Here is a 24,722-nt window from a genome sequence, read left to right on the forward strand (position 1 = left end):
TTCCAAAGTGTCACTATCTCACCCATATTCCAATCAGCAAGACAACACTGCAACTCAACATTCAAGAACATTTTTAATACAGATGTTTGGATATAAAAAATGTTTGCAAATCAAACTGCTGTTTTTAGATACAGCCACCTTGGGTACATACAGGAAAGCTTGTATGGTGTGGATGCCACACACACCTCATACTTTACCTTGCAATTAGTAAATAAACTCTGACTTTATTAATTCAAGCTGCACAAATGACATAGCAGCAGATTGCTCCTTGTTCTGTAACAGCCAAAACCATATAAAAATAAACTACTTATAACTGAGTACTATTAGGATGTTTATGTGCAGACATTGCTAAAAGTGCAAAGATTAGTTCTGCCCCTGAGCTGCAGTCTGTAACAACCAGGCCTACATACTAAACTGTACAACATCTAGTCTTAGTACCCTCGACAAGTAAAAGCAAAAGTTGCGTGCCATTACAAATCCTTCCCATTTTTAACATGGAACATACACACACTTATCGAAGCACTGACATCCAAGTCCATTTCAAACATTCTTAGTACAGAAAAATATTGGCTCAAAGAAATGTGCCATTTTAAAATGACCCCCGTCTCATTAACTCAATATCACCTTAACTCGGCCATTTCTCTCACAAACCATATCTGGGCAGGCTTCCACATTCAACAGGCAAAGAATTTTTCAAACATTTTATATATAAAGCAGGTCAGACAACACCTCCATAGGCTATAATTAACTTCTGAACATTTATTGCTATCAAAACAAGGATAAATTTTGCATCATGTGCCACCTGTCTTGTAGCACCTTACCCACATCTGTCTCCTCCCTGTGCAAGAACCAGGGGTGTAATGTGTTAAAGCTTCCATGTTGGGTCCTTTACAGACAGCCCCAAACACTACATTTAATGTATCTTATGAAGGCATGAGTCACAGTTTTTTTTTTTTTTTTTTTAAATGTTTTACACTTGCAACAAAGATTAATCAGATTAGATAAATGTGACATATGCATTGTTCATCTTTATGCAATATTTAGATCTACTAATCACCTGTAAACAATTTCTAAATAAAGACCCATCTAAAGTAAAATGTTAACTGCAACAAGATTGATGACCATGTATTACAGTAACCTCAAAAATTTCACTGTAGACATTCAGATTACACGACCTTTATCTTATGTTGTGCGATTTAAAGTTGATTTATCAACCCATATTACTGCCTGTGCCCTGCTATAATTTTAATCACAATTCTTCACATTATTCTTGAAGTATAATTTTCTAAGGTCAATACATACAATGACCCATCAGCTGTGCTGCACTATTGGAATAGGACCATGATATGCATTTACAAGAAAAGTTAACATTGTAACCTCATTCAGTCCAACTAGAGATTTCTTCTCTACAATGTGTCTTGTCAAGTGGCTTTGGCTATGGAATTGCCACATTTCATCTTTTAAAATGGCCAAGTCCTGCTCTGTATCTAAAGATTAGCCACAAAGGCATGATTCAGAATACTCATCTTCTACCAAACATGTTCATTACAGTAGGATCACCAAACAGTTTTAATATTTACAGAACAAAATGTTTTCATTTGATTCAAAGTTAGTAAAACAAAACCTTTACTGTCCTCAAAAAAAATTATACATTTCTTCCCCCCCACCCAATACCAGTGTTGGCCCCATGACTGTTTACAATAGTAAAGTAGGTGACATGCATAAGAAACATTCTAACAGCAGCCTTGACAAGCAAATTTAGGTTCACATTACTGAGGTGAAATTAGAAAGTCAGGCATTAACAATGACACTTCTTGTCATTTCCCCAAATTACATTGTTACAAGTGTTTTGGTATGCAGTATGTACCTCAACAAAATAAAAGCAAGGACGTTCCCCTTGGTAGGCAGAAGCATACAAACACAAATACACCATGTTTACTACATCTTTGGTGTGCCTGTCCTGCCCAGCAGAAGACAACTGCCCCCCGTTTAAAAAAAAAAAAAAAAAAAAAAAAAGAGCTTGAGCATCTCCTTTACACATTTTGATATTGTTGATTGTTAACCAAATGGAAGCACAGTGAACATAAGTTGCATCTGAATTTTGACAGCAATTAAGATTCAGAGTATGGAAAGTCTAACCTAAATGTGAAAGGAATGGGACTGTACAAAGCATTGTAAAAGGCAGCAACGGCAAAAGCAAAAAGGCTCCACTCCACTACTTACAGAAGGACAGCTATGAGGGGAACCTAGGGAGCTACCATGAGAAGGAGAGAATAGTGGATTATTGCCAGGTGGTGGATTCTTAGCTTCTCCCATTTTAATTCATATAGTCCACTATATCCGAGTGTTCTTAGTAATCCTAGGGTGTAGAACCCATGACCTCGGAGAACAGGGATCAGTCAAGCTACATTGTGATCGAGGCAAAATTCTGAATACTGACAGGCCTGGTGGGGGAGCAATGCAGCATATCTCTTCGGAAGCAGCGTTCGGTATTTGTGCTCTCAAAGCAGAATCTTTACCACACCCTGAGGAGACTGTGCTGACTGAGAAGCAACACTGGAGGGCGCCGGTCCAAAGTCCAATCGCTTCACCAAGCTGCAATACAGAAAGATGTGCTGAAAACAGAATCCTTAAGATGCTTTCAGCCAGGTTACCTTGCCTTTACCAGTCCAAGTTACTTTGAGATGTATCAGTGCAGTTACAAATAAATTGTATGCAGATATATAAAGCAGTAAAAACAGGCCAAGATAAGAAAACAAAGGATTCCTTCTGACAAAAACATGCTGATGTAAAGACGCTGGTTGGCTTTCATCCGTGGAAAGGCCGGCCAGTATCTGACACTGTGGTAGGGGAGTGCGAGAACTGCTGTACAGACACTCAGAAAACAGGCTGAAAGCACTATTTCCCCAACAGGGACTAAGAATTGTGTTCCAAATGTGAGAGTGGGAAGAAGGGGGGGGGAGGAAAAAAGAAAAGTGACAAACAGGACTGGAGAAATGAAAAGCAGCAAAGCCCTGTCTACTAATTTCCAGTTAAAGTATGTCGTTTTCTTAAAAAGAACCAATGTTTTCCTTAGGTCAGTACTGGACATTATCTTTACATTTATTCCTTAACCTGATGTTTTTCTCCAAAACAACTTATAATGTTAAGATACAAAAAAGGTTTTACCCATTACACAGCAGAGTAAATTTTACCAGAGCAATTCAGGGCAAGCACCTTGCTCAGTGGTACTACAACAGTATGTGACTTGAACCACTAAGCTACCTGCCACCCTAGAGAGTAGGGCAGCATCCTTTATGCAAGCAGTCATTTCCACATAAAGTACTGAGCACCTGCAGAGATATCAAATTACATTCTGGCTACCTAAACATAAAACTAGGATTTATACAAAAATGGAGGGGGAGAGAAGAAGAGGGGGAGAAAAAAAAAAAAAAAAAAAAATCACTTATATAGCAAGTATACTAACAACTTTACAATTGTACAGCATGTAAATTATTAAAACTCGCGCTGCTCTCATGCAATTTCCATCTTACAGCAGTCTGAAGTGAGCATAGGCATTAATAGCATAAGACAGTGGAAGAACAGGACAAGTAAAAGTAAGTGAGAAACCCTCTGCAACTGAGTGATAAGCTCACCCCTTTTCAAACAGAGGCAGGCTGCTAGGGCTGGACTGACTCTCTGGAACCTCTCGGGGAATGGATGCTACACCTGGGCTGGTAGCAAGAGCCACACGCCCTGGCGACTGGTCGTACACAAATTCTCGACAGGAGGCAAGCTTTGACTCCAGGTTCTGAAATGGTAACATTAACAGAGTGAACACAACACTACCACCCTGAAGGATATAGAAATTCTTTTGTGAATTCCAACAAAAGCACTAAGTACCTAGAAATGTGCTCAAGCAGATATTGAGGGCATCACACAACAGTTAGATTTAAATTTAAAAAATAAAAAGTCTGCCCAGTAAGAAGTCCAGGTAAATCACATATAACTAATGATACAAGTATCGCTCCCGTTTGTTCTTACCCCAACTTTCCTCAGCAGCTCTCCCACAATATTGAGTGCAGATATCCGTGCAGATGTGGTGAGAGGAGTGCCGGCCAAGCCGTCACCTAGGCACAGACACCATGGTTACTGGAGAAATGTAATTAGCTACACCCTTCCTTCCACGCATCTGCCCATAATACCCTTCATTTCTAATTATTTAGCTAAAAGTCAGGACCAGCATTTCGAGTGAGTTTTAATGTGAACGTGACCTCGACAATGAAAACTTGTCAGAGAAAATGCAGTTGATTTTAGAACCTGACCTCTACGATAGGAGGCTGGAGGGGTGGCGAAGGCATTAGCAGAGCCATGCGGTCCAGAAGGGGTGGAGGGAGCCCGCAACAGTGCTTCACTCTTATCCGTATCCTTGGACATGCTGAGCGATGGTCGGCGGTCCTGCTTCTGCTGCACTGCCAATTCTTGACGCAGGTCTGCCACAAAACAAGAACAGAAGATAGACAGACGCTTCACATCAGAAGCGCCATTTCAACCTTGTACACACAGAACGAAATGGCACCATTCATGCGAGTCTATGTGGAAACCATACACACCACTGCCATCTTAGGTATCATATGAATTTGTCATAACATGTAGAAAACAAAAGTTATTGTATCTACAGTTGTGAGGTAGTGCCCTCCTTTTTAAGTGAGGGAAGTTTCTCATGTTCACGTGATTTCAGCCCCAGTTCCAACCTCTGGCTTCATCCTTCAGCCGCTGCACAGACACCAGCAAATTCTCCTTCTCATCCAGCTCGCTCTCCAGAAAGGCATTCCTCTCAATTACATGGTTCATCCTCTGCTCAAAATCCTCCAGTGACATAATTGTGGCCCTAAATAAAAGATTTAAGCTTAAGAGTAGGGCTATAACATATTAGTAGAAGCCTATCTTCCAACTGCACAGAAGCATTTCATACGTCAGTGGAACAGACCCTGACCTTTTGGCTCTCTCGAGGTCATCATTTGCCTGCTCCAGTTCCCTGATGTATTTCTGCAGATGGTCCCTAACAGCTTTAGTCTCAGCCAGGTCTCCTTCCAAGGTGGAGATCTGTCTGAAAGCTTCTGAATGCTGGCTCTCAAATTTTTCCTGTCGAGTTTTAAAAAATAAAATATAAATTAATTCTTTCATTCATTAAATTTAAGAAAACACAAAATAAGTCACTATCAGAAGAAAATTTCATTCAGAGCGAGATTACTCAGCAAAAGAATACATAAATACTGTGGATAACATTCTGGACAACTAATAACTATTTTGTCAACGCTTACAGACATGATTTCTGATAACTTGCAATCTCACTTCATGAAATAAATCCCCACCGCTTGTTATTTTCAAGCTCATCCAACAGAATTTTTTCTTTGGTTGAACTTTAAACATTGACTTCATAGGTGACTATAAAATAAATACGTCCAGAATCGCTTTACAATTTGCCCCAGCTAAGGAAGCCATTCGACTTATTTGATCACTCATTTGTTAGTCTTCAAAATGGATGTTTTGCCAGAACTGAAACAAAAATGTTGGCTATAACAACACTATTGGGACATCCAGCACAACCAAGCATTCACTAATTTCATCACTCCACACACCCCTCCAGACAAGAGAGCATAAATAACTATCAGCTGCTTCCACGGGTCTGAACCAGACCTCTGTTGGTGGCTGTATTTATGAATAGCAATTGTGTTTGTGTCCCTGCTTTGTGTGCAGTTGCTGATCTCTCACACACAGCCACTGTTCATGCACTGCTGCGCATTGTACCGCCACAAAATACACTCTCAGGCTCCTGCAGATAACACCCACATATCTCATTCAACCGCTGTCTGCAGTGGCCTGTCAAATGTACTTCAATGTAAATCAGTTGCTGAAGTTTAGTTTCCACCAATCTGGTATTCTCAGGTGAGCACTGCAGCACTGCCCTAGAGAAAGTCCAAGTCCAAGAACGGCAGAAAGTGGTGCTACCTTGTAGCTCTCCAGCTCCATGCGCAGACGGTTGTTTTGGGACAGTAGCTCACGGTTCCTAGCCTCACACTGCTTGAGCTCAGTTTCCAGCTCTGCCTCATAATCGCGACTCATCTGTTGGAACTCTTGTAATTCCTCTTGGACCTCTTCCACCCTGTGAATGGAGAGAACATGGATCGAACATGCTAAGGAAGCAAATGACCAACAATCTGGACACAAGGCATCAGAACTACAATAAAGTGAGAGTCCAAAAATCTCACCTTCCCAAAAAAAAAAAATCTTTTAGATTTCAGTTATTCAGAAAGTCATCTTTGCCCACATGCTCACTAAAGATTTAAGAATGCAGCATGTCCATTTATAACAAAAACCTGCTTTCACTTCAGCCAACCGCAACAGGGAAAACAAATCAGGCCTTAAATTAAATCAGACATTTCAAAAGGAAACTTCACTGGATCTGGGTTCAAAGAATCTCAGAACATTGATTCAACCAAAACTTTAGTGCTTTTCAGGCCCATTGTGGATAAACATGCGCAGTTATTCTATTGTCACCTTTGTTTTATTCAGATAAAACCTTTGGGCGGTTTGAACTTTCTGTGTAAAAGGTGTAATAACATTACTGTTTACGGGAGATGGTAACTTCATGCCAAGCAAAAGCGCAATAAAAAGCTCTTTCTTTCCTGTTATCATGCTTAAATGTTTCAACTGTCTGGAATCAAAAGATTAATTTTAAGAAGTGTATACAAGGCATTAAAGCAGGACTTGCCCTGACTCATGGTTCAAATTCCTTACCTTTGCTGATGCTTTGCTGCCAATTCCTTCCAGTAATGCAACTCTTCATGTATGGAAGCAAAGTGTGGTGACTTGGGCTCTCCCATGTCTGTGTGGAAACAATCTCAGACAAAACTACAGAGCCTGGGGGGGGGGGTGACAAGGTAAACAAAAATAGCAACATAGTTACACTAAGGGCAAAACACTTCAGACAATTACCAGATCAGCCAGCTACCACCACTTTAAAACTAGATGGGGAAAATGTTATAACACTAGAGGAGCTGCTTGTAAGAAGCACAAGTAAGAAAGATGTATGCTGTTACTATGGTGATCAAAATGGACATCATAAACAAATCTGAAAGTGTTAAGAAGATGAGGAATGTTACATATGAATCAGTCAACAATTGGGACTGAACAGAAGTTCGTAAAGACATTTTTATTTTAAATTGGTTCTAACTAATGCAGCTGTGAGTGAAAATAAGTTATGCTGATTGTTCACATTACAGCTGTCAGAATTTTACACAACCTATAAATTTAGGGGATCTGCAATATTAAGGTTTTACATATCTCTAGTCAGTCAACACTTTAATGGCAAATTATAAAGTCTTCTCATGATGCTTCAAAAATGGTCTGTTCATTTCAGCAAGCAGTCTTAATAATCCCAGATAAATATGGTTAATACTTTGCTATCCCCGCCAACAGTTTTCATTTTAGTTTTATTCAGAAACGTATTAGCATTTAACAACGTTACAAAGAGCTGTAAACAGACATAAGTGTTTCCTTAAAATGTGGGATGCCCAGGAGGGGAAGGACACTTGGATCCCCAGGTTTTTGTTCCTTTTCTCCATGGCCAGTTGACTCACTAACAGTTAACTGCGGTAATTTAATATACAATACAGCCAAACTTTTATTTATATTATGCCTCTGATCAGCACTATGCGCTCAATAAAAATAAGTTCAAAGTATTGTGTTTTTTTTTTTTTTTTTTTAAATTATTCCATCTATAGCCAAGACTTTTTAGATCTTCAGAGAAATACATTGACGGACAGGTTTATTACGTGTTTATTGACCAGTACTTGGCAGTAAGTGATTTTGGATTTAACAGAATTCTACCCAAATTGTGCTCTTAACTTGAAGAGCCACAATACCCAAGAAGGTATGCAATGAATATTCATAAAGCTGTTTTGGTAAAAAGGAGAATAATAATAATAAAAAAAAATTTTAAAAAAAGTTTTTGCAAAAAGTTGTACCATTAAGAAGACAGGAGTGTGGGATCAAGTTAGACACACAGCTTCAAAAAGTTACACAGATATGTAGGATTACAACAGCTCGATGACTAAAAAAAAAAGTTAAAAAAAAGCAGCAATGAAATAAGATAACCCCTTAGTGCCGGAGTTTGCTTAAGTTAAGCGCAGCAGGACGAGCTTCTGACAGACATGATGATGATCAACACAGGGTTTATCCATAACGGTTCCGCTCTTATTAACGAATTACATTTTTTTCCCAGTTAATTCATTTATCGTACTGTGAAGGAGCACCGCAGAGCTCGGAAGATATTTTATAATACCGCCACCATGATGATGGACACTTAACACCTTATTAAGTTATTTTTTTTTTCCCCCCCCATTGCGGGCACCGCCGAGACCCGGTCACCCGCGGCCAAGAGCTGCCCTCGTCGCGATGATTCATGGGGCTACATAACTTCACTCTTCACTAGATGTGTGTGAACAAGAACATCTCTGTCGGGCCACAACAAGAATTAACCGACTACACACTGTACACAAGTCGCGGCTACACAGGAGAATCAGAATGCACCGGAAAAAATAAATAAGTGGGCGCAGTAGTGAGTAAGTAAATTTCACCAGGAGTCAAATCGACTCGAACAAGAACGACAATTATTGATGATCATTTTTGAGACTAGACTAGTCTTGTTTTGTCTCGCCCCATCATGATCATGCCATGCGATTGTTTTTTCGCCTCTGTCGTCATCTCTGCCCAGTGAGTCTGTGTATAACTTATCCCCACATATATTATATCGATGCGTCCTACACATCTGTACCAAACGTGTCATATATCTACCCCGTGTGTGTAGTCGGTCTCCAGTCTGTTCTCTACCAGCGGCAGTTGGACCCCGGCGGCTTTGTCGTCGTAACAGACTGAGGCGTTTCTTTTCACACAGAAGATCCGCACCAACACTGGAGGCCCGAATAAAAACGTACCTAAAAAACCCAACACGGATTCAGCAGTTACCTCTCATTCCCTGCACACCGTTAAACAAGTCGATAAAGCACAATGAAATTAAACCGAAAACCACCGTGGCAAGTTAAGACAAAACCCCCCAACTACTCACCGTCAAAATCCAAACCTTAACAGCTTGAACAGGAACTGCGCCCTATTGGCTCGAAGTGTCTAACGACACAGAGCGCTATTGGCTGCTGAATCGTGACGATTCAGCGCGTTATTGGTCAGCCTTTTCAGATTGGCCAGCGTGCTATAGGCTGTTTGTTGGTAAGAGTGAGTGAAATCCAACTGGTCATTGCACTCTGGCATAGGACTAGTTCATGTGACTGCAGGAGTGCCTCGCTCTAGGTGCAATTAATATTATTAGTGTACTGCAGTTAGGCGTTTTTTTTTTTTCTATGATTTAAAAAACATATAACGGTTAAGGAGGAAATGTGTCCTAAAAACATGGTTTCATATATAACACACACGAACAACCAAAGACTTTAAAAACTCAATCTTAATTGAAACATCGCCATGAAGAATGTAATGTAAAACATGTCATGTAAGAAAAAAAACAGAGCTAGTGTTGAAACACATTCCCATGCATTTATTCTCCTAACCCAGCAGATTCACGCAAACTCACGAAATATATCATACGTGCAACATAACTGGGTGTGAGCCATAATATTACAAATACACAGTTGCACCATGAGACATCCGGTGACTGTAACGCAAGAGAATTCGCACAATATACGTAAACGCTCACTAAGACACAACTAAAACAACACACACACACACAACGCCGCACGAAATGGGCTGTACCACCACGCCTTCGCGAAAATTTTTGTTTCTCTTATCATGTAAACCAGACAACCATATTACTACCATAAAGAACAACCGTTTTTTTTCTGTCGCCGACAGAAAGTTTAGTAAGTAAATCAACTGTTTGCCATACAGTTGATTTGATGTGATATTTTTGTTGCGTTTTGGGGGCTTAACCGATGTTTACGAAGACCGCCCACTGAAAACACTGTTATTCTGGCGTACTTGCCGTTTTGCGACAGTGGGCCCTGGTTTGGCGGCATATGCAGGTTAGAAAACGGCCCCCGTTTCCAAGGAAATAGGAAGGAGAAAGCAAGAGTTTCTGGAGGGAGAAAGCCATGAAGAATTAAGGGAAAGAAAAGGTAAAATTTTAAGGTTCCGGTCTTAAACTTTCGTTACAACTTTATGTGTTGATAAAAGATATTACCAGAAACTATATATAAACATCGGTGATCCTCCTGAAAACGCGATAGCTAACCGCGTAAGTAACGTTCGTCATCTAACAACGTAGTGAGGCTACGGAATGGGGTACCTCTCTCGTTAGCAATAGCTGGTAAACAAGGGATCCGGAAGCATGCGTCGGGAAGCGTCGCGGTCGTCTGTCGCGAGCCCGTCGTCGTTGGGCTGCCTCGCGGGTCCCGCTCGCGACGGCGGGTCGATAACTAAGAAGAGACGAGCCAAGTTGGGGTCCACACAGACAGTGGATAATAGTTTTACGATTCCGTCACTTCAAGTTCAACTAAGCGCGAAACTAAACTGGTGTACGCGTACAAGTTTCCTCAGTTTCGAGAATACATTGCTTCTGGCTCCTTATTTAGCCGGTGTGTTGTAATTAACAGCGCAGCGGGAGCTCGTGAGTAGTAGTTGCCTTGTTTGTCGTCGTCGTCGTCGTCGTCGTCACGTCTCTCCACACTTGGTAGCAGTAAATTTATCGTTTGGTTCTTCTGGTTTTCACGGGTAATTAGTGATTCTGTGGCTTGTGACGTTGTGTGTGTTAATACGAGTTTTCATCTTGCAGCAGTGGAAGTGCGTGTACTGAAATTAATTATTCTTAGCTGCTACTTTTTTTCCTCTGCCCGACTTATGCCATAATGGCAATGTGTTTTTTGTAAAGAATCTTTTACCCATTTTAGCTGGGTAATTTTACTAGAGCAATTTTAGGTAAGTACCTCAGAGGTCCCACAGTCACAGTCGGAGGGGGGAATCAGACCTGCGACCTTTAAGACAGTAATCTAACCACTTGGCTACCAGCTGTCCTCTGGGCTATACCATCATCAGGCACTCATTGCACAGTAATCGAAATCGTACAATTTTATTCACATGGATTGAAATGAAGGAATGAGAAGAGTGGCTCTATCTAAGCTCTTGCGGGAAAGCTGGAACACGTTTCGGTGCCCTTCCTTGTTTTGAGATATGGCTTGCTGTTTCAGGGAAGCATGAGCGAGCAGCTGTTCGAGAGGATGGTGAGGTCTGCTGCCCGGCTCTGCCATGGAAGGTGTGGGACAGGAAGGCTCTGTTTGCGCTGCCAGGCCCTTCAGGTGGCTGAAGGGAGCAGAGAATGAGGCTCCCTCCAGGCTGTGGGAGCTCTCCAGCTGCTTCTCCTCCTCGGAACCCAGTCCTCCCCGGCCCGATAAACAGGCAAGGTGCCGTGTGTGTGTGTGTGTGTGTGTGTGTGTGTGTGTGTGTGTGTGTGTGTGTGCGTGCGCGCGCGCGCGCGCACGAGCGCATCCTGGGTCCTATAAACAACTACGCTTGTCTTTATTGCTCATCTGTGAGCTCATGCCTTTGACTGTTGTGTTTAATAATCATAGCACACGGCAGCTATGCATGATGGGGAGATGTACTTTGCCCGATCGCAGTTATTTTCCAAACATGGCGTGATTAAATCACTTCCAGTCGTTCCAGAATGGCATGATAACTAGAGCAAACTGAAAACCTTGATTTTGGAGTTTAGCCATTTTTTCGGGGGATAGTTGGGTGGCACAGTGCTGTTACCTTGGTTGTGGGTTCGAATCCAGCTCAGTCTGTGTGGTATTTGCATGTTCTCCCTGTGTTAATATGGGTTTCCTCCTACAGTTGTTAAAAAAAAAAATTTCAGGTGGATTCTTGACTCTGATGTGTGTCTGTTGCATTCATCTCCTGTACTGAGGAGTGAATGATTCAGTGTAGTGTATCTTATGTATATGTGATAAGTAGCATTAGTGAGAAGCATAACTAATGTACAGTCCTGCTCATTTTTTAATGCATCACTGAGAATAATAATATGGGACATGGTAGGCTCTGGCATTCTTTGTAAAGGCTCTACTTTGGAGAGTTACACTTACTGTTTTGCATTTTTGAGGGATCAACTTTCTAAACCAAATGTGGGGAGTATAAGCGGAGAGAAGTTTAGTTTTTCTTTAATCCAGAATTGTACTGATGCCAGGACTTGGGCAAAATGCAGGTCAAATTTACCATATGAAGAATACAGAATGCTTTCTACTATGGACAATTAATGATAATAGTCTGTGTGTCAAGGGTTTTTTTTTTTTTTTTTTTTTTATTTTATTTATAAAAGTGGCTGGGATGATGGACTGCTTTGCACATGATTTCTTTTCATTTTAAGAACAAGAAAAACATGTGAAACCTTTGGTTTGAACATAGGCTGTTTTTGTATATGTTGCCTGCCATGTACACTGACAGGCATTTTCTGTGTTAGTGTGTTTCTAAAGGGAAATTGTCATAACTACTAGCTTTGTTCTCCTTTGCTTTTCAGAAAGAGTACATGGAAAACAGAAATCCTGTCTTGGAATTGAAGGATATTCCCCCTCCTCCCCGTCATGATTCTTCAAAACCCTTCCCTCTCGCTTCCCTTCCTCGGCCCCCTCCCTGTCTCCAGCCCTATCCCCAGGAATCCCCGCAAAAGCAGCAGCCGCTGAGTAGCCCAAAAGTAAGCGCGTGCACTCACTGTGAGGGGAACCTGCACTTTCAGCTAGGTGCTGACACTAGGCAGGGCAACAGGGCGCTGGGTTGTGGCGGTGTTAGTTGTGGTGGTGGGAGTAGTAGCAGTTTCTCTCTTCATTTCTCTAAACCTGAAGGTACAAGAGATGAGCTCACGTGTCCAGGGACCTCTACCCTGCGACCGTCTTACCCAGGTTTGGCAAATGCCTGCCTGCAAGCCCATCCCTCAGGCAGTTGTGAGCTGCAGCTATCTTCAGTGGCCACCTCACAGCCTCTTGCATCTCACCAGCACCTGCCTTGTTGCACCGGGCTACTGAGGCCTGTGCACCCGCTCCCTCCATTTCCACCTCCCTGTGGTCAGTCCAAGCTCCTTTCCACTGCACCCTCTGTCTCTGCCCCTTTGCATGGGGGCTGCTTGACCTCTTCAGGGTTTTACCCCTGTGGTGTGGAATACAGTCTTGGAGCCAGAGGGGACCAGCATTTCCTGACACATGGTGATCTCGCCACTTCAACACAGCTTTGCACCAATCCTTCGCACCTAAATGTTGAACACACAGTTTGTCTGAAAGGCACGCACTACTGCAGAGAGTGTTTGTCAAAGGTTTGTGGATTTCAATTTTTCTTTTAGACCTTTTAATTGTTTCATTTGTGTACTTGAGTACTACCAATAGGAATTGAAGGAACTGGTTTCAAACTTCCTACTAGTAGATGTGTTCCACATAGCTTAGAATAAACTTGCATATAACATAGTTTTGCTAGTTTTGACAGCATGTACAGGCTAGAGCAAGTTTGTGCATATAAAGAAATCTCAATGTAAGATGTCAAAGTTCTCTCCATATTTGTGCTTAAGGCAGCTGTGTAAGGAGGGACTTAAAGGACGCTTTATTGAAGAGTAAAGTCCTTGTTTACTTGCTTACTCATGCATGTGCCCTTTGGTTATGTTATTATACTTGTCATTTTAGATTAGTGTTATAGGTAAAGCAAGTGTGATTTTTGATGACTTAATCACCTCATTTTCCATTCAGTCCACCAGAGGTTTGGTGACAGATTCAAAAAAAGCATGGCCTAGCATCCCCCCTCCAGCAACGCAGTCGGCCCCCGTACCCATCCCTGTGTGCAACGGGTGCGGTGTCCCTGGGACCTCAGCTGATGGCTTTTTGTTGCTTGGAACAAGCCTTGGCAAAAGCAGCCAAAAATATGGTGAGTCATACTTACCTGCTCTGATTGTTGTGTGTAACTTTTTTTATATCAGGATTTCAAGTTTCCTAAGCAAAATCTATATCTTGTGGTTTAGGGAAGATTGGATTACTTTATTCTCAATGAAGTGACTGTCTGCTGTTCCCTAATGGATCAGGTTCTCCAGAGGGTGGGGGACAGGAGAACCTCCCTCCAATTGGGGTCTTCTGGGATATTGAGAACTGCTCTGTGCCCAGCGGCCGCTCTGCTGGGGCTGTGGTGCAGAGGATTCGCAACCACTTCTTCCAGGGCCACCGTGAGGCAGAGTTCATTTGCGTCTGTGACATCAGCAAGGAGAATAAGGAGGTCATCCAGGAGCTCAACAACTGCCAGGTGCTTCAACACACTGTGGCTGACTCATAGCCGTGGTCTAATTGTGTAGTCATGTGGTGTTTCTCACAGGAACTGTAATCTGAGTTTCATGATGTGCAAGAGTCTGTTGGCAGTATTTGATAGATCTTGACTGGCTTGGCACTTTAGATAAGAGGCTCATCATGTTGTTCAGGTGACAGTGGCACACATTAATGCCACTGCCAAAAATGCAGCAGACGATAAGCTGAGACAGAGCCTTCGCCGCTTTGCTGACACGCATACAGCTCCTGCCACCGTGGTGCTCGTTTCCTGTAAGTTTCTCCCTAAAAAGGACAAATGCAAGAATTAGCTTTGCCTTCATCTTTGCTCGTGCTGTGCATGAAGGTCAGTGAGCCATGCTGTACACTGAGCCCTCCTTTTGTTTGCAGCCGACGTGAACTTTGCGAGTGAGCTGAGCGACCTCCGTCACAGACATGGCTTCCAGGTCATCCTGGTGCACAAGAATCAGGCCTCTGAAGCTCTGCTGCAGCACGCACACCAGCATGTGGCCTTCGAGGACTTTGTGTCTGACCTGCCTCCCAGAATGCCAATGAAATCGCAGGTAGGCCTCTGATCCTCATGCCACAGAGATGAGCAATCATATTCCTAATGACAATACTGGAAACATAAGTGGTCCCCCCCCCTCCTTTTTTAAAATAAATATATTTGGCTTGTCTGTTATAGATGGGATTAAGCTGTATTGAACTTGTCTTTCATTGTGTTTTTCTTTATACAAACCAAAATAACTGTCTTTATACTGTCAAGTGAAATAAGAGGTACATTTTTCACACTTGGAAACCCACATTGCTGTAAGGTGAGTTTTTACCTTGCGTGATATGCAGAAACTCGTACTAACTGGCTCCTCCCTACCTCCAAAGAAATTGCTTCACTGAAGCAAGGCTGCCTTATTTTGTAACATATGGCTTATATTTCAATACAAAAAATATGAAGGAAGTCTGTGTGGTGTGATTGTCTTTCTCGTACTTCACTTCCAGCCTACTTTCTGATCGCACTTGGTTTTATCAGGAAATGGCAAATTCTGTGCCATGCTAGAAAACACAAACTGGTTTCCTCTGCAGAACAAACTGAAATAAACGGAGATATGCTATGCTTAGAATTCTCTGAAATTAACTCGGGAGACCAGAGGGATTCTTGAATCGAGAAGGGGAGAAAAAGGCCGTACATTTTTGTTTGCTTTTACCAGCCCTGTTTCAACCTGCTATATGTCTACAACCTCCCAACCAACCGGGATGGCAAGAGTGTGAGCAACAGGCTGCGTCGCCTGTCGGATAACTGCGGTGGAAAAGTGCTGAGCATCTCGGCGGGTTGTGCCGTGCTGCGCTTTGGCAGCCAGGAGGCTGCCGAGCGCGCCAGCAAACGCATGGAGAATGAGGACGTCTTTGGCAACCGCATCAGCGTGTCGTTCCACCCGCGTGCCAAAGAGGGCTTGCGGGGGGAAGCCACCAAACTGCCCCTGGCCAGCACATTTGTGCCTGTAGAGAAGCCTCGGTCCCCAAGGCGTACAGGTCGCGTGGCCCGGCTGTGCCAGAGCAGCCGGGATGCCGCCCCTGAGCAGGCCTTCAGCCCTCGGAAGGGTTCATGCACACTTGCAGCTGGTGGCCCTGCGGCAAGGAGCTTCCAGGTCAGCAGCCTGCCAGCCACGGCCTCATCCCAGCTCATCCCGCTTACGATTAACCCTCCTCTGCTGCAGAACAGAATATAACCACCATGCCTGGCTTTTGCTTGCCGCTTCTGTTGCATTTGTCCTTGTTTTGAAAAACGGGATCTGGAGAAAAGTAAAATGAAGTACCCAGTCATATGTTGCATGTTGGCTGCAGTAATGTAGCATTTAGGTTTCAGTGTAATGCTATGGTGGCTTTTCAACAGCAATTTTTTACTGCAACATAACTGGTTGCTTGAAAGTTTTACAATTCTCCATGCATGTACCCTGCAATGTAATCATTTCTCTTTCTGTCTAAGCTATGTGATTTGACCCCTTGGCTTTAAGCTTTCTTTTTTTTTTAAGGGCTAAGTAGAGGTTTATGGGTGACACATTCAGTAGTAAGAATATCTCATCTTGCTTTTGTCCAGGAGCTGTGCAATTTGGAACCAAAGCCCAAAATTAAGAGCAGCGGTGACACTGTGCCCTCTCAGAATGATGGTGAGAGCACGGTCCAACTGTCCTCCAAAATCAATAGCATGCTAGACACAACACTGCGAGCCGGTGTAAGGTAAGGTTGAGTTTTCCGTAGAAGTCCCTGCTTTGAAAACCACTCATTCTGCATAATGTCAAATTCTGATCGTGACCTTTTTCTGCACTCAGACGGGACTGCTCTACCCCACGCAGCATGTCTGATTCACCTGTGGAAAGGACTGATAGAAGCGGGGTGGAGTTCCAGGTCAGCACTCCCTCTGCCTTCAGTAAACTCAGTCTGCAGAAAACATTCAGTCCTCTCATTCTCTCTCAAGGGTCCTGGTCATCCAGGTGAGTTATCTTTTGTCAAGTGAACTGCTGCACCTTGAGCATATGGCCCATGTCTCCAGTTTATGGTGCACACAGCTCTGCAGGTGGATGCAACCTGATGGATGCTTGCTTTGGCCCTTGCCCCCCTGCCTGCTCATCGCCTTTTCACTGTTACTCCTTTGTGCAGGAGTGCATCGCCTTGCCTGTCCAACCGCTCCTCCCCCCTGACCGTGCCATCTCGCAGCCCTATCCCAGATACTAGCTCAGAGCCCTTCTCTGATGGCGTGGATATCCAGGTGGCCAACATGGACTACAGGATGTCTCGGAAGGAGCTGCAGCAAATCCTGTATAATACCTTTTCCAAGCATGGCCGGGTAAGAGCACTTTCCCTTGACCTTTGGTCTCCGTCGCTGCGGCTGTCTGCTGAATGCTTATAAGGCTCAGGGTCTCATACAAAAGCTACACCAGTGCTTCTGCAGCGAATCACATGTCACTTGTCATTTATTTCCTCCCAGTTTGTTGGAGAACCAAAGGGAAATGCACATGACGGCACACATCTGGCCTTTAATATGTAAGCTGATTGTTCCCACTGTGCTAGCAGGTGAAGAACGTGGAGCTGAGCCCACACACAGACTACCAGCTAAAGGCTACCGTGCAGATGTGCTCCCTGCAGCAGGCCATTAGTGCCGTCAGCAGCTTGCACCGTTACAAGATCGGCAGTAAGCGCATCCATGTTTCCCTGGTCACTGGTGCCAACAGCAAGTCTCTTGCTCCCCTCAGGTATGTACCACAAACCTTGTACTCATTTCACTTTTCCTCTGGTTTGTTAAATAGTATGTTTTGGATCTTTATGGGGTCAAAATTTTATGTTTTCTGCAGCTCTGAAATAATTGGCATTCTCCAGGATGCTCCAGCCTGTTGCCTACCACTGTTCAAGTTTACTGAGATCTATGAGAAAAAGTAAGAATCTAATTTTTATTTGCATGTTTTTGATGCGACCTGTCGTCATCTTTACATGTCTATTTTTCATCTATTGAAGACCTTTTAATGGAATTTATGGTATGGAATAGTGGATGTGCTATCAGTCATTTTTCAGCATTTATTGCAGTACTTCTCCCACATCTGCAGTATTACCCTCTTAGTTATTAACCATATGAAAAGGGATGGCTTGTGCTTGATATTTTTTGCAATTTTCAGTTAGCCCCAAAAATGCCTGTGGTTCCCTTTGAACTGAACACACCCTTGTGCTGCTGTAGCTGTTTGCCTTTTCTTCCATGTTTTTGCGTGACTGCTGTGCTCTACAGGTTCAGCCGCAAGCTGGCAGTGAGTGACCTATACAGACTGACGGATGTGGTGGCAGTACGTGATCAGGGTAATAGCCGTTTGGTATGCCTGCTGCCCAGCAGCCAGACACGCCAGAGCCCCTTGGGCTCCTCTCAGTCCCATGATGGCTCTTCAACCAGCAGCAGCCCTGTGGTGTTTGAGGAGCTTGAGTACCACGAACCAGTGTGCAAGCGCCACCACCCACAGCACAGTTTCAGGTAGGCTGCTTACAGCTGTGCTTAGAATTTGGTCTGCTTAGAACTCGGCATGCTTAGGCCTTTACATTCTTGTTCGCTCTGTTCTTAATCTTGACAGCGAGTCTGACTTCGACCCGGACTCATACAGGGTCCCATTTGTCGTGTTGTCCCTGAAGTCCTTCTCTGCTCAAGTACACAGTCTACTACAGACCCACGAGGGAACTGTGCCACTGCTTAGGTGTGCTCTAGAACCATATTTTTCTCCAGCATGTCTCCATACAAATAAATTTGTATGATCTAAAACGGCTATTGCGTCTTATTAAATGCTTGGTAAATTCCTTCCAGTTTCCCAGAGTGTTATGCAGCAGAATTCAGCCCACTTACATTAGGTGAAGAAGGAGAGCTGGAGGGAGGAGTACCTCTGGAACACCTGATTACCTGCATCCCAGGCATTAATATCGTAACTTCACAGAATGGCTTCAAGGTTATCAAGTGGATCCACAACAAGCCACCAGCACCTAATGCAGGTATGTAGAAGTTAATGCTCTAGATCGTTTGCTGTGTATGCAATCTGTAGAACATGTTTGAGTCTGGGCACAAGCCTCCAGTTTTTCAGTTTTCAATATACCTCATAGGACTTGCAGCTGAGCACACAGTGAGTGGAGGCTGGGGATGTTGAATGTGGCCAGCTCCTGCTGGGTCAACCTGAACAGTAAACCGTCATATCCACCTGCAGTGTGGACCCAAAAGAAAGTACAGGGTGCATTTTTCTTTGCCGACAGACCCCTGGGTTCAGCGCTGCAAGAGCCCCGTAGGGAACCCGCAGCTTATCCAGTTTAGCCGAGAGGTCATTGACCTGATGAAGAGTCAGCCTTGCTGCATCATGCCTGTCAGCAAGTTCATCCCCTCATACCATCATCACTTTGCAAAGCAGTGCCGTGTGTCTGACTATGGCTACTCAAAGCTACTGGAACTGCTTGAGGCCGTGCCCCATGTTTTGCAGGTCAGACATTCATTTGGTCGATGTCCTGGGTTTTTATGTTTTGTATATTTAGATATTTACAAAAATTGTGGGTATAATAAAATTTATGAACATGGATTCACAGTGAAATGTAGTGTGGTTTAGTACTTTTGAGTGTTGCTTTTTTCAGTGTACCTGTAAGCATATTGCTTCAACATTATTTCCTGAACATCTTGCTGGTTACAGATCCTGGGCATGGGGTCCAAGAGAATGCTCACCTTGACTCACCGTGCACAGGTGAAGCGCTTCACGCAGGACCTACTCAAACTGCTCAAGTTCCAGGTCAGCAAGCAGGTGGTCATCAGAGACTTCATGCAGGCCTACCACTGGTCAGTATCTTGGTGTAAAAGCAGGAACCTGTACTGTGGTGTGGTTTCTGAGAGGACAGACTCTTTAAATGGGAGACTTGGAATTTGTGTGGGATGATCATACTTAACCATATGTGTTTGTATTCTCAGGTGCTTCTCCAGGGACTGGAGGGTGGTCGATTATGGCATGTGTGACCTCATGGACCTGCTGGCAGAGATACCTGATACGACAATTACTATCACCCAGCAAGATGCAGACACCATAGTCTCTATTCCTAAGAGAGGTTATTGGACAGAGGATATCAAATGCTTCTCTGTACTCTAGCTACTTTTGAACCCTTGACATTCATTTTAACACCTTTCCTTTGCAGAGCGAACCCCAGAGGAGGTGGAGAGAACTAAGCAGTTTGCTAAGGAAGTGGTAGACCTCCTGCGCCACCAGCCCCACTGCCGTATGCCCTTCAGCAAATTCATCCCCTCCTACCACCATCACTTTGGTCGGCAGTGCAAGCTCACCTACTATGGGTTTACCAAACTGATGGAGCTTTTTGAGGCTATTCCTGATGTGTTGCTGGTGCGTTGTGGAACGAACACCATGTTAGCTTTATATGGTATCAGGCAATGTGAATCCCTAGGGCTTTACAAATAAATCCTTGAACAATGTATTTGACCAATATTACTTCAGTCTAAATTTGCTGAAGTGTAACTTGGGTAACTGGACATATGATCTTTCTTTGAATGAAGGCATCTAAGCATTCATTTTTATTTACCCTCTCACTGACTTACTCTAGGTTTGTCAGCTGCTGTTTCTGGTGATCCCTGTGACAAGTTATTGTTTGGTTTGTGTGCCAGGTGCTGGAGTGTGGAGAGGAGAAGATCTTAACCCTGACAGAGATGGAGAAGTTGAAGGCGCTAGCTGCCCAGTTTGTGAAACTTTTACGCTCCCAGAAGGACAGTAGTCTGTCTATGAGTGATCTGCTTTCTGAGTATAGCAAGACCTTTGGCTACGGCCTGAAGCTCCAGGACTTTGACGTCAGTTCTGTTCCAGCCCTGCTGCAGAAGCTGTGTCATGTGGTCAAGGTATGGCCACACATGACCACTAGAGGGAGTGTTTTCTTACACTTTACAGAAACTGTTTTTTACTGTATTTGTGATCTGACTACTGTATTTGTAAAATCTTGGCTGTATTAAAAGACAAGAACCAACAACCCCTGCCTCCTTCCAGGTGGTGGATGGAGTGAATGGTCGAGAGGTGCAGCTAATCAATAGGAAGTCCCTGCGCTCACTTACCACCCAGCTGTTGGCCTTACTCATGTCACTGCCAGTCGAGCAAAACTCTGTGACGGTGGAGGAGCTGAGCCAGCAGTATGAAACCACGCATGGTGCTCCCTTAAATCCTTGTGAATATGGCTTTGTTTCCCTCAGTGAGCTCCTCAAGAGTCTGCCTTACCTGGTAGAGGTATTCCCAGAATTTTTTTTTCTTGTATGATCTCTAACATGAAATCCAGTTTTATTGTCTGTGATCAGAGAATGTGGAAAAAATGTCAAATGTATTGCGTGTACCCTTTGGGGGAGTACTTGCAGGGAGAATCAAACCGCAGTCTCCCATTATGAATTCTTCCTATAGCTGTGCTAAGAGACCCTGCTTTCTAAGGTCTCTACAGTATGCTTGAAAGTGGACTATATATAAAATATTTTTTTTTTCCCCTCTTCTCTTCTCCCCCCCCCCCCCCCCCCCCCCCCCCAAGCTTTTCGAGAGTGAGGAGGGTGATGGAAAGGAACAGGTCAGGTTGACTCGGCTCTATCAATTTGCCCGCAGCGTGCGGGCTCTGTTGCACACTTACCATTACCATCAGATCTTCTTGACTGAGTTCCCTGCAGCCTTCAGCAAGTATACAGGCAAAGGCTTGTTGCCACGCTCATATGGATACAGCACTGTTGATGAGCTGCTGGCAGCGATTCCACAGGTGCACATACCAAATATGTGTCTGGTTTCACCCCCACTTAATCAGCAGAGTACAGCCAAAACCAAAGTGGCTTGGGTGAGTGTGCTGCATGTCTAATGTAAATGGCACTGATTCCAACAGGTTGTCTGGATTAAAGGTCACGGACACAAGAAGATTATCGTTCTGAAAAACGATATGAAAGGTAAATTCAGCGGATTCCTGGGTGTTCATCATAAGACATGTCCTATCACAAGTTCTGCGTTCTCGATATGTTCTTTGTGTGTCTCCAGCACGTTGTAGTCCAGTTGCAGTAGAGAGCCTGGTGCTGGAAGGAGAGAGCAGCAAGAGTGCAAAAAAAGCCACAGAGCATGCGGAACAGAGTCCAGGTAAAATCCAGGAAGGACTCCACTGAAACCTGCACAATATAAGGATGTATTGTGGCATTTGTGTATTACCCTGATGATAAAGATGCTTTAATGTAAGGCAGAGTGTAAAGAACTTCACCTGGTTCCAGAAAATTACTAGCTATGCAACTTGAGACACCTGTTTCATCCTGGTATTTATAGCGTGCAAACAATATTACCTTAAAGTGATATGCCAGAATATCTTGCGCTACCTGAATAATGGACCACCCTATTGATCTGATAGAAGGAATGCGTTTCACTCTGTGGGTGGGGTCACTTTTGTGTTTTCCAGCTGCCAGTGCAGTGGAGACAGAGTTGCTGTGCCTGAACTCAAACTCACCTGTGGACCTCCTCTGTGGTCCAGTTCCCTCATGCCTGCCCTCTCCTCAGCTACATCCTGACCCTGTCCTACTGCAGCACACAGATCTGATCCATTTTGAGGAGCAGCCTTCACTGACAACAGGTGTGCCAGCAAGCAGTGAACCCAAGCAAGCCTTTATGGTTTAATGTGTTTGTTTTGTGAATGAGGAAGCAGCTAGTGTTTCAGTATGTGAACTTTTTACCTGAAGTTTGCAAGTTCCAAAAGTAGACCTACTATAGTATTCCTTGTGCAGGATACAAATGAAAAATACCGAATAGTAAAATGTTAGCTAAGCCACAATTGAATGGTGGTTATGGTTTTTCTTTGTGGTCTGATGTTATTAATACATCATAATAACCTCACCTCAATCACCATTTCCCCTTTTCTCTGGGGTAAATGCAGGCAAAAAGACCCCAGAGCCTCCTGCATCTGCACCAGATATCTGCGAACATGCCCCATGCCATGATGACCCCTCTCCCCTACCAGTCAAGGACAGCAAACCCTTCAAAGCGGAGATAGCTTCTCCAGTGACCAAGCCCCGCGTTCCCAAGGCCTGCCTGACCGACAGCCCCAGTAAAAGGGCCTCTCGCAACAAAGTGAAGCTGGCAGCTAACTTCTCTCTTGCCCCTGTCACGCGCCTCTGATTTCACCCATTTTAGCTGTCTACACCAACAGGAGCACCTGTTTCTGCCCTTTTTCCTCCTTTTCACCTTTTTCCTTATGATTCCAACTGTTTGGCTTTGTGAACCATGTGCTATTGTGTCTCTTATTTTGTATTTAATTGTACACTGTCTCCCATTTTCCTTTTCACCTTCAAGCTGTGAATATTTTTTTTTTTTTTTTTCTTGTGGAACTGCAAGCGTCATGGATTACATGAAAACTTTGTCTCTGGTCCCAGTATGAATTTTCCATTTTAGGTTGTAGTCGTGAACATTGTAGTAATGAGAATGTGCTAAATTCAGCCTTATTTTTGATCGTAATTAAATGCTGGATAAATAATGGTGGGGAACTGGGTGAAATAAACCAGTGAAGTGTGAGTGCGTTGAAACTGCATGGAGGGAAAAGTCACGAACTCAAAAGGATGTACTTAGCGGAATGGTTTGCCGACTTTTAAAAGCTCTAATTTCAGTAGCTCTCTGTGGAATGAACAACCAAAATTGGCTGGAAACTCATTTCAGTATGGAGAACATGAGACTAGAAATGGAACTTTTAAAACTAACTCTGTTCCATTTAAATTTTTGGTATAGCTTTATTTTAGCTGCCGTTAGTGATGAAGATGATTTATGTTCTAGTCTGAGGCTATGACTTGTAATTCACAGTTGGGCCATGGCGACCAGAAAGTAATAGATGGGGTCATTGTGTTGGTGTCATCTCCCATTGTAACTCTGTTACAATGGACAAGTAATTAGTGTCCTCTTCACTCTAGTTGTGAGTCTAAGACTTGTTTAACTTGGTGAATCACATCATTACCTTTCTTGTTTAAGCCATTTAGAATATTTGGTTTGGAAATGCAGCATTGAAATAAGCTTCTGTTAATTGGTAAGTGGCATCTTTGTGCATTGTTTGGATAGCAGCGTTTGACATGAAACAAGGTATGAAGAGGGAGTTAGCCTCTAGGTGCTTGAGATGATTGCTGTCGTCAGCTCTGCTCCAATATGCAGGACAACATGGAAAGTGTTTTTGTGCCCAAGTTCTTGGCAAGTCTGAGGTCTGTTCCGATGGGGCCAGATGTGCGCGTCTCTGGAAGAGATCAACCTCATCCTTCAAGCGTTCGCACCTCTGTTTCTACAGCCTGAACGGAAGCATTCCAGCACTCCGTTAGCTGCTGCGAGCCAAGCGCAAACTCCTTGTGTCTTCACGTGTGCTGATAGGGACTGCGGTTTGCACTTGAGTGGGTGGTGTGAAATATGCATGGAATGCATAAATCACTTTTTGTGCATGTTCAAAATTAAGGGAAGCCAGTCGTGCAAATGGTAAATGTAGCTGAACCGCATTTTTATGTAGTTTTGAGTCATTTCCACTGCCTTAGCTGCTGATGGGAGATGTGTACAATCTCCTTTACAAGTCTTGTGGAAGTGTCAAGGTTTTGTTTGTTAACCTTGTTGATTTTGCTTTTTTTTTTTTTTTTTTTTTTTTTTTTTTTTTTTTTTTTTTTAAATGGAGGAGAATAAAATCAAATTTTTGTGTTGGCATGTTTTGTGGGTAAGCCGAAGACTTGCTCATTTTTATTTTTAATAGCAAAATAAAGGTGATTTTAGTGTTGGCATTTGAGTGGAACAGAGGCGGGGTTGGGGAAGGCATGCTCGACAGTGGAAACAGCATAGGGGCCCAGGGGCCCGGTGAGCAGCGCATCGACAGAGGCCCTCT

At 43.5% G+C, this 24,722-nt stretch overlaps 2 protein-coding genes across 8 annotated transcripts; one reads left to right on the forward strand and one right to left on the reverse strand.

Annotated features, from left to right (window-relative positions):
* Positions 1 to 40: 40 nt before the first annotated feature.
* nde1 (nudE neurodevelopment protein 1) lies at positions 41 to 10,391 on the reverse strand. 5 transcript variants are annotated; one of them, XM_018739837.2, is made up of 10 exons: positions 10,337 to 10,391; positions 8,839 to 8,978; positions 6,781 to 6,903; positions 5,992 to 6,145; positions 4,976 to 5,124; positions 4,734 to 4,870; positions 4,305 to 4,472; positions 4,024 to 4,109; positions 3,636 to 3,790; positions 41 to 2,595 (listed from the first exon to the last, which is right to left on the reverse strand). In XM_018739837.2, the coding sequence occupies exons 3-10, from the start codon at positions 6,864 to 6,866 to the stop codon at positions 2,502 to 2,504; spliced, it is 1,029 nt and encodes a 342-aa protein (XP_018595353.2). In that variant the 5' UTR covers positions 6,867 to 6,903; positions 8,839 to 8,978; positions 10,337 to 10,391; the 3' UTR covers positions 41 to 2,501. The 5 variants fall into 5 exon arrangements, with proteins under 5 accessions (XP_018595353.2, XP_018595346.2, XP_018595369.2 ...); XM_018739830.2 differs by lacking the exon at positions 10,337 to 10,391 and adding an exon at positions 9,110 to 9,165; XM_018739853.2 differs by lacking the exon at positions 8,839 to 8,978 and having other exon boundaries at positions 10,337 to 10,372.
* marf1 (meiosis regulator and mRNA stability factor 1) lies at positions 9,843 to 24,483 on the forward strand. Of its 3 annotated transcripts, none has more exons than XM_029246622.1 (27): positions 9,843 to 10,166; positions 11,235 to 11,442; positions 12,560 to 13,345; positions 13,770 to 13,944; positions 14,099 to 14,313; positions 14,486 to 14,603; positions 14,721 to 14,893; positions 15,536 to 15,973; positions 16,423 to 16,562; positions 16,655 to 16,816; positions 16,983 to 17,169; positions 17,394 to 17,575; positions 17,675 to 17,755; positions 18,100 to 18,336; positions 18,434 to 18,553; positions 18,661 to 18,842; positions 19,098 to 19,318; positions 19,523 to 19,665; positions 19,795 to 19,928; positions 20,016 to 20,218; positions 20,497 to 20,724; positions 20,870 to 21,103; positions 21,393 to 21,611; positions 21,732 to 21,792; positions 21,881 to 21,976; positions 22,287 to 22,457; positions 22,758 to 24,483. In XM_029246622.1, the coding sequence occupies exons 2-27, from the start codon at positions 11,293 to 11,295 to the stop codon at positions 22,997 to 22,999; spliced, it is 5,298 nt and encodes a 1,765-aa protein (XP_029102455.1). In that variant the 5' UTR covers positions 9,843 to 10,166; positions 11,235 to 11,292; the 3' UTR covers positions 23,000 to 24,483. The 3 variants fall into 3 exon arrangements, with proteins under 3 accessions (XP_029102455.1, XP_029102456.1, XP_029102457.1); XM_029246623.1 differs by having other exon boundaries at positions 9,844 to 10,166; positions 17,397 to 17,575; XM_029246624.1 differs by lacking the exon at positions 9,843 to 10,166 and having other exon boundaries at positions 11,384 to 11,447.
* Positions 24,484 to 24,722: the final 239 nt, after the last annotated feature.

This window comes from Scleropages formosus, chromosome 20 (assembly GCF_900964775.1).
Source record: "Scleropages formosus chromosome 20, fSclFor1.1, whole genome shotgun sequence".
Classification (NCBI taxonomy): Eukaryota; Metazoa; Chordata; class Actinopteri; order Osteoglossiformes; family Osteoglossidae; genus Scleropages; species Scleropages formosus.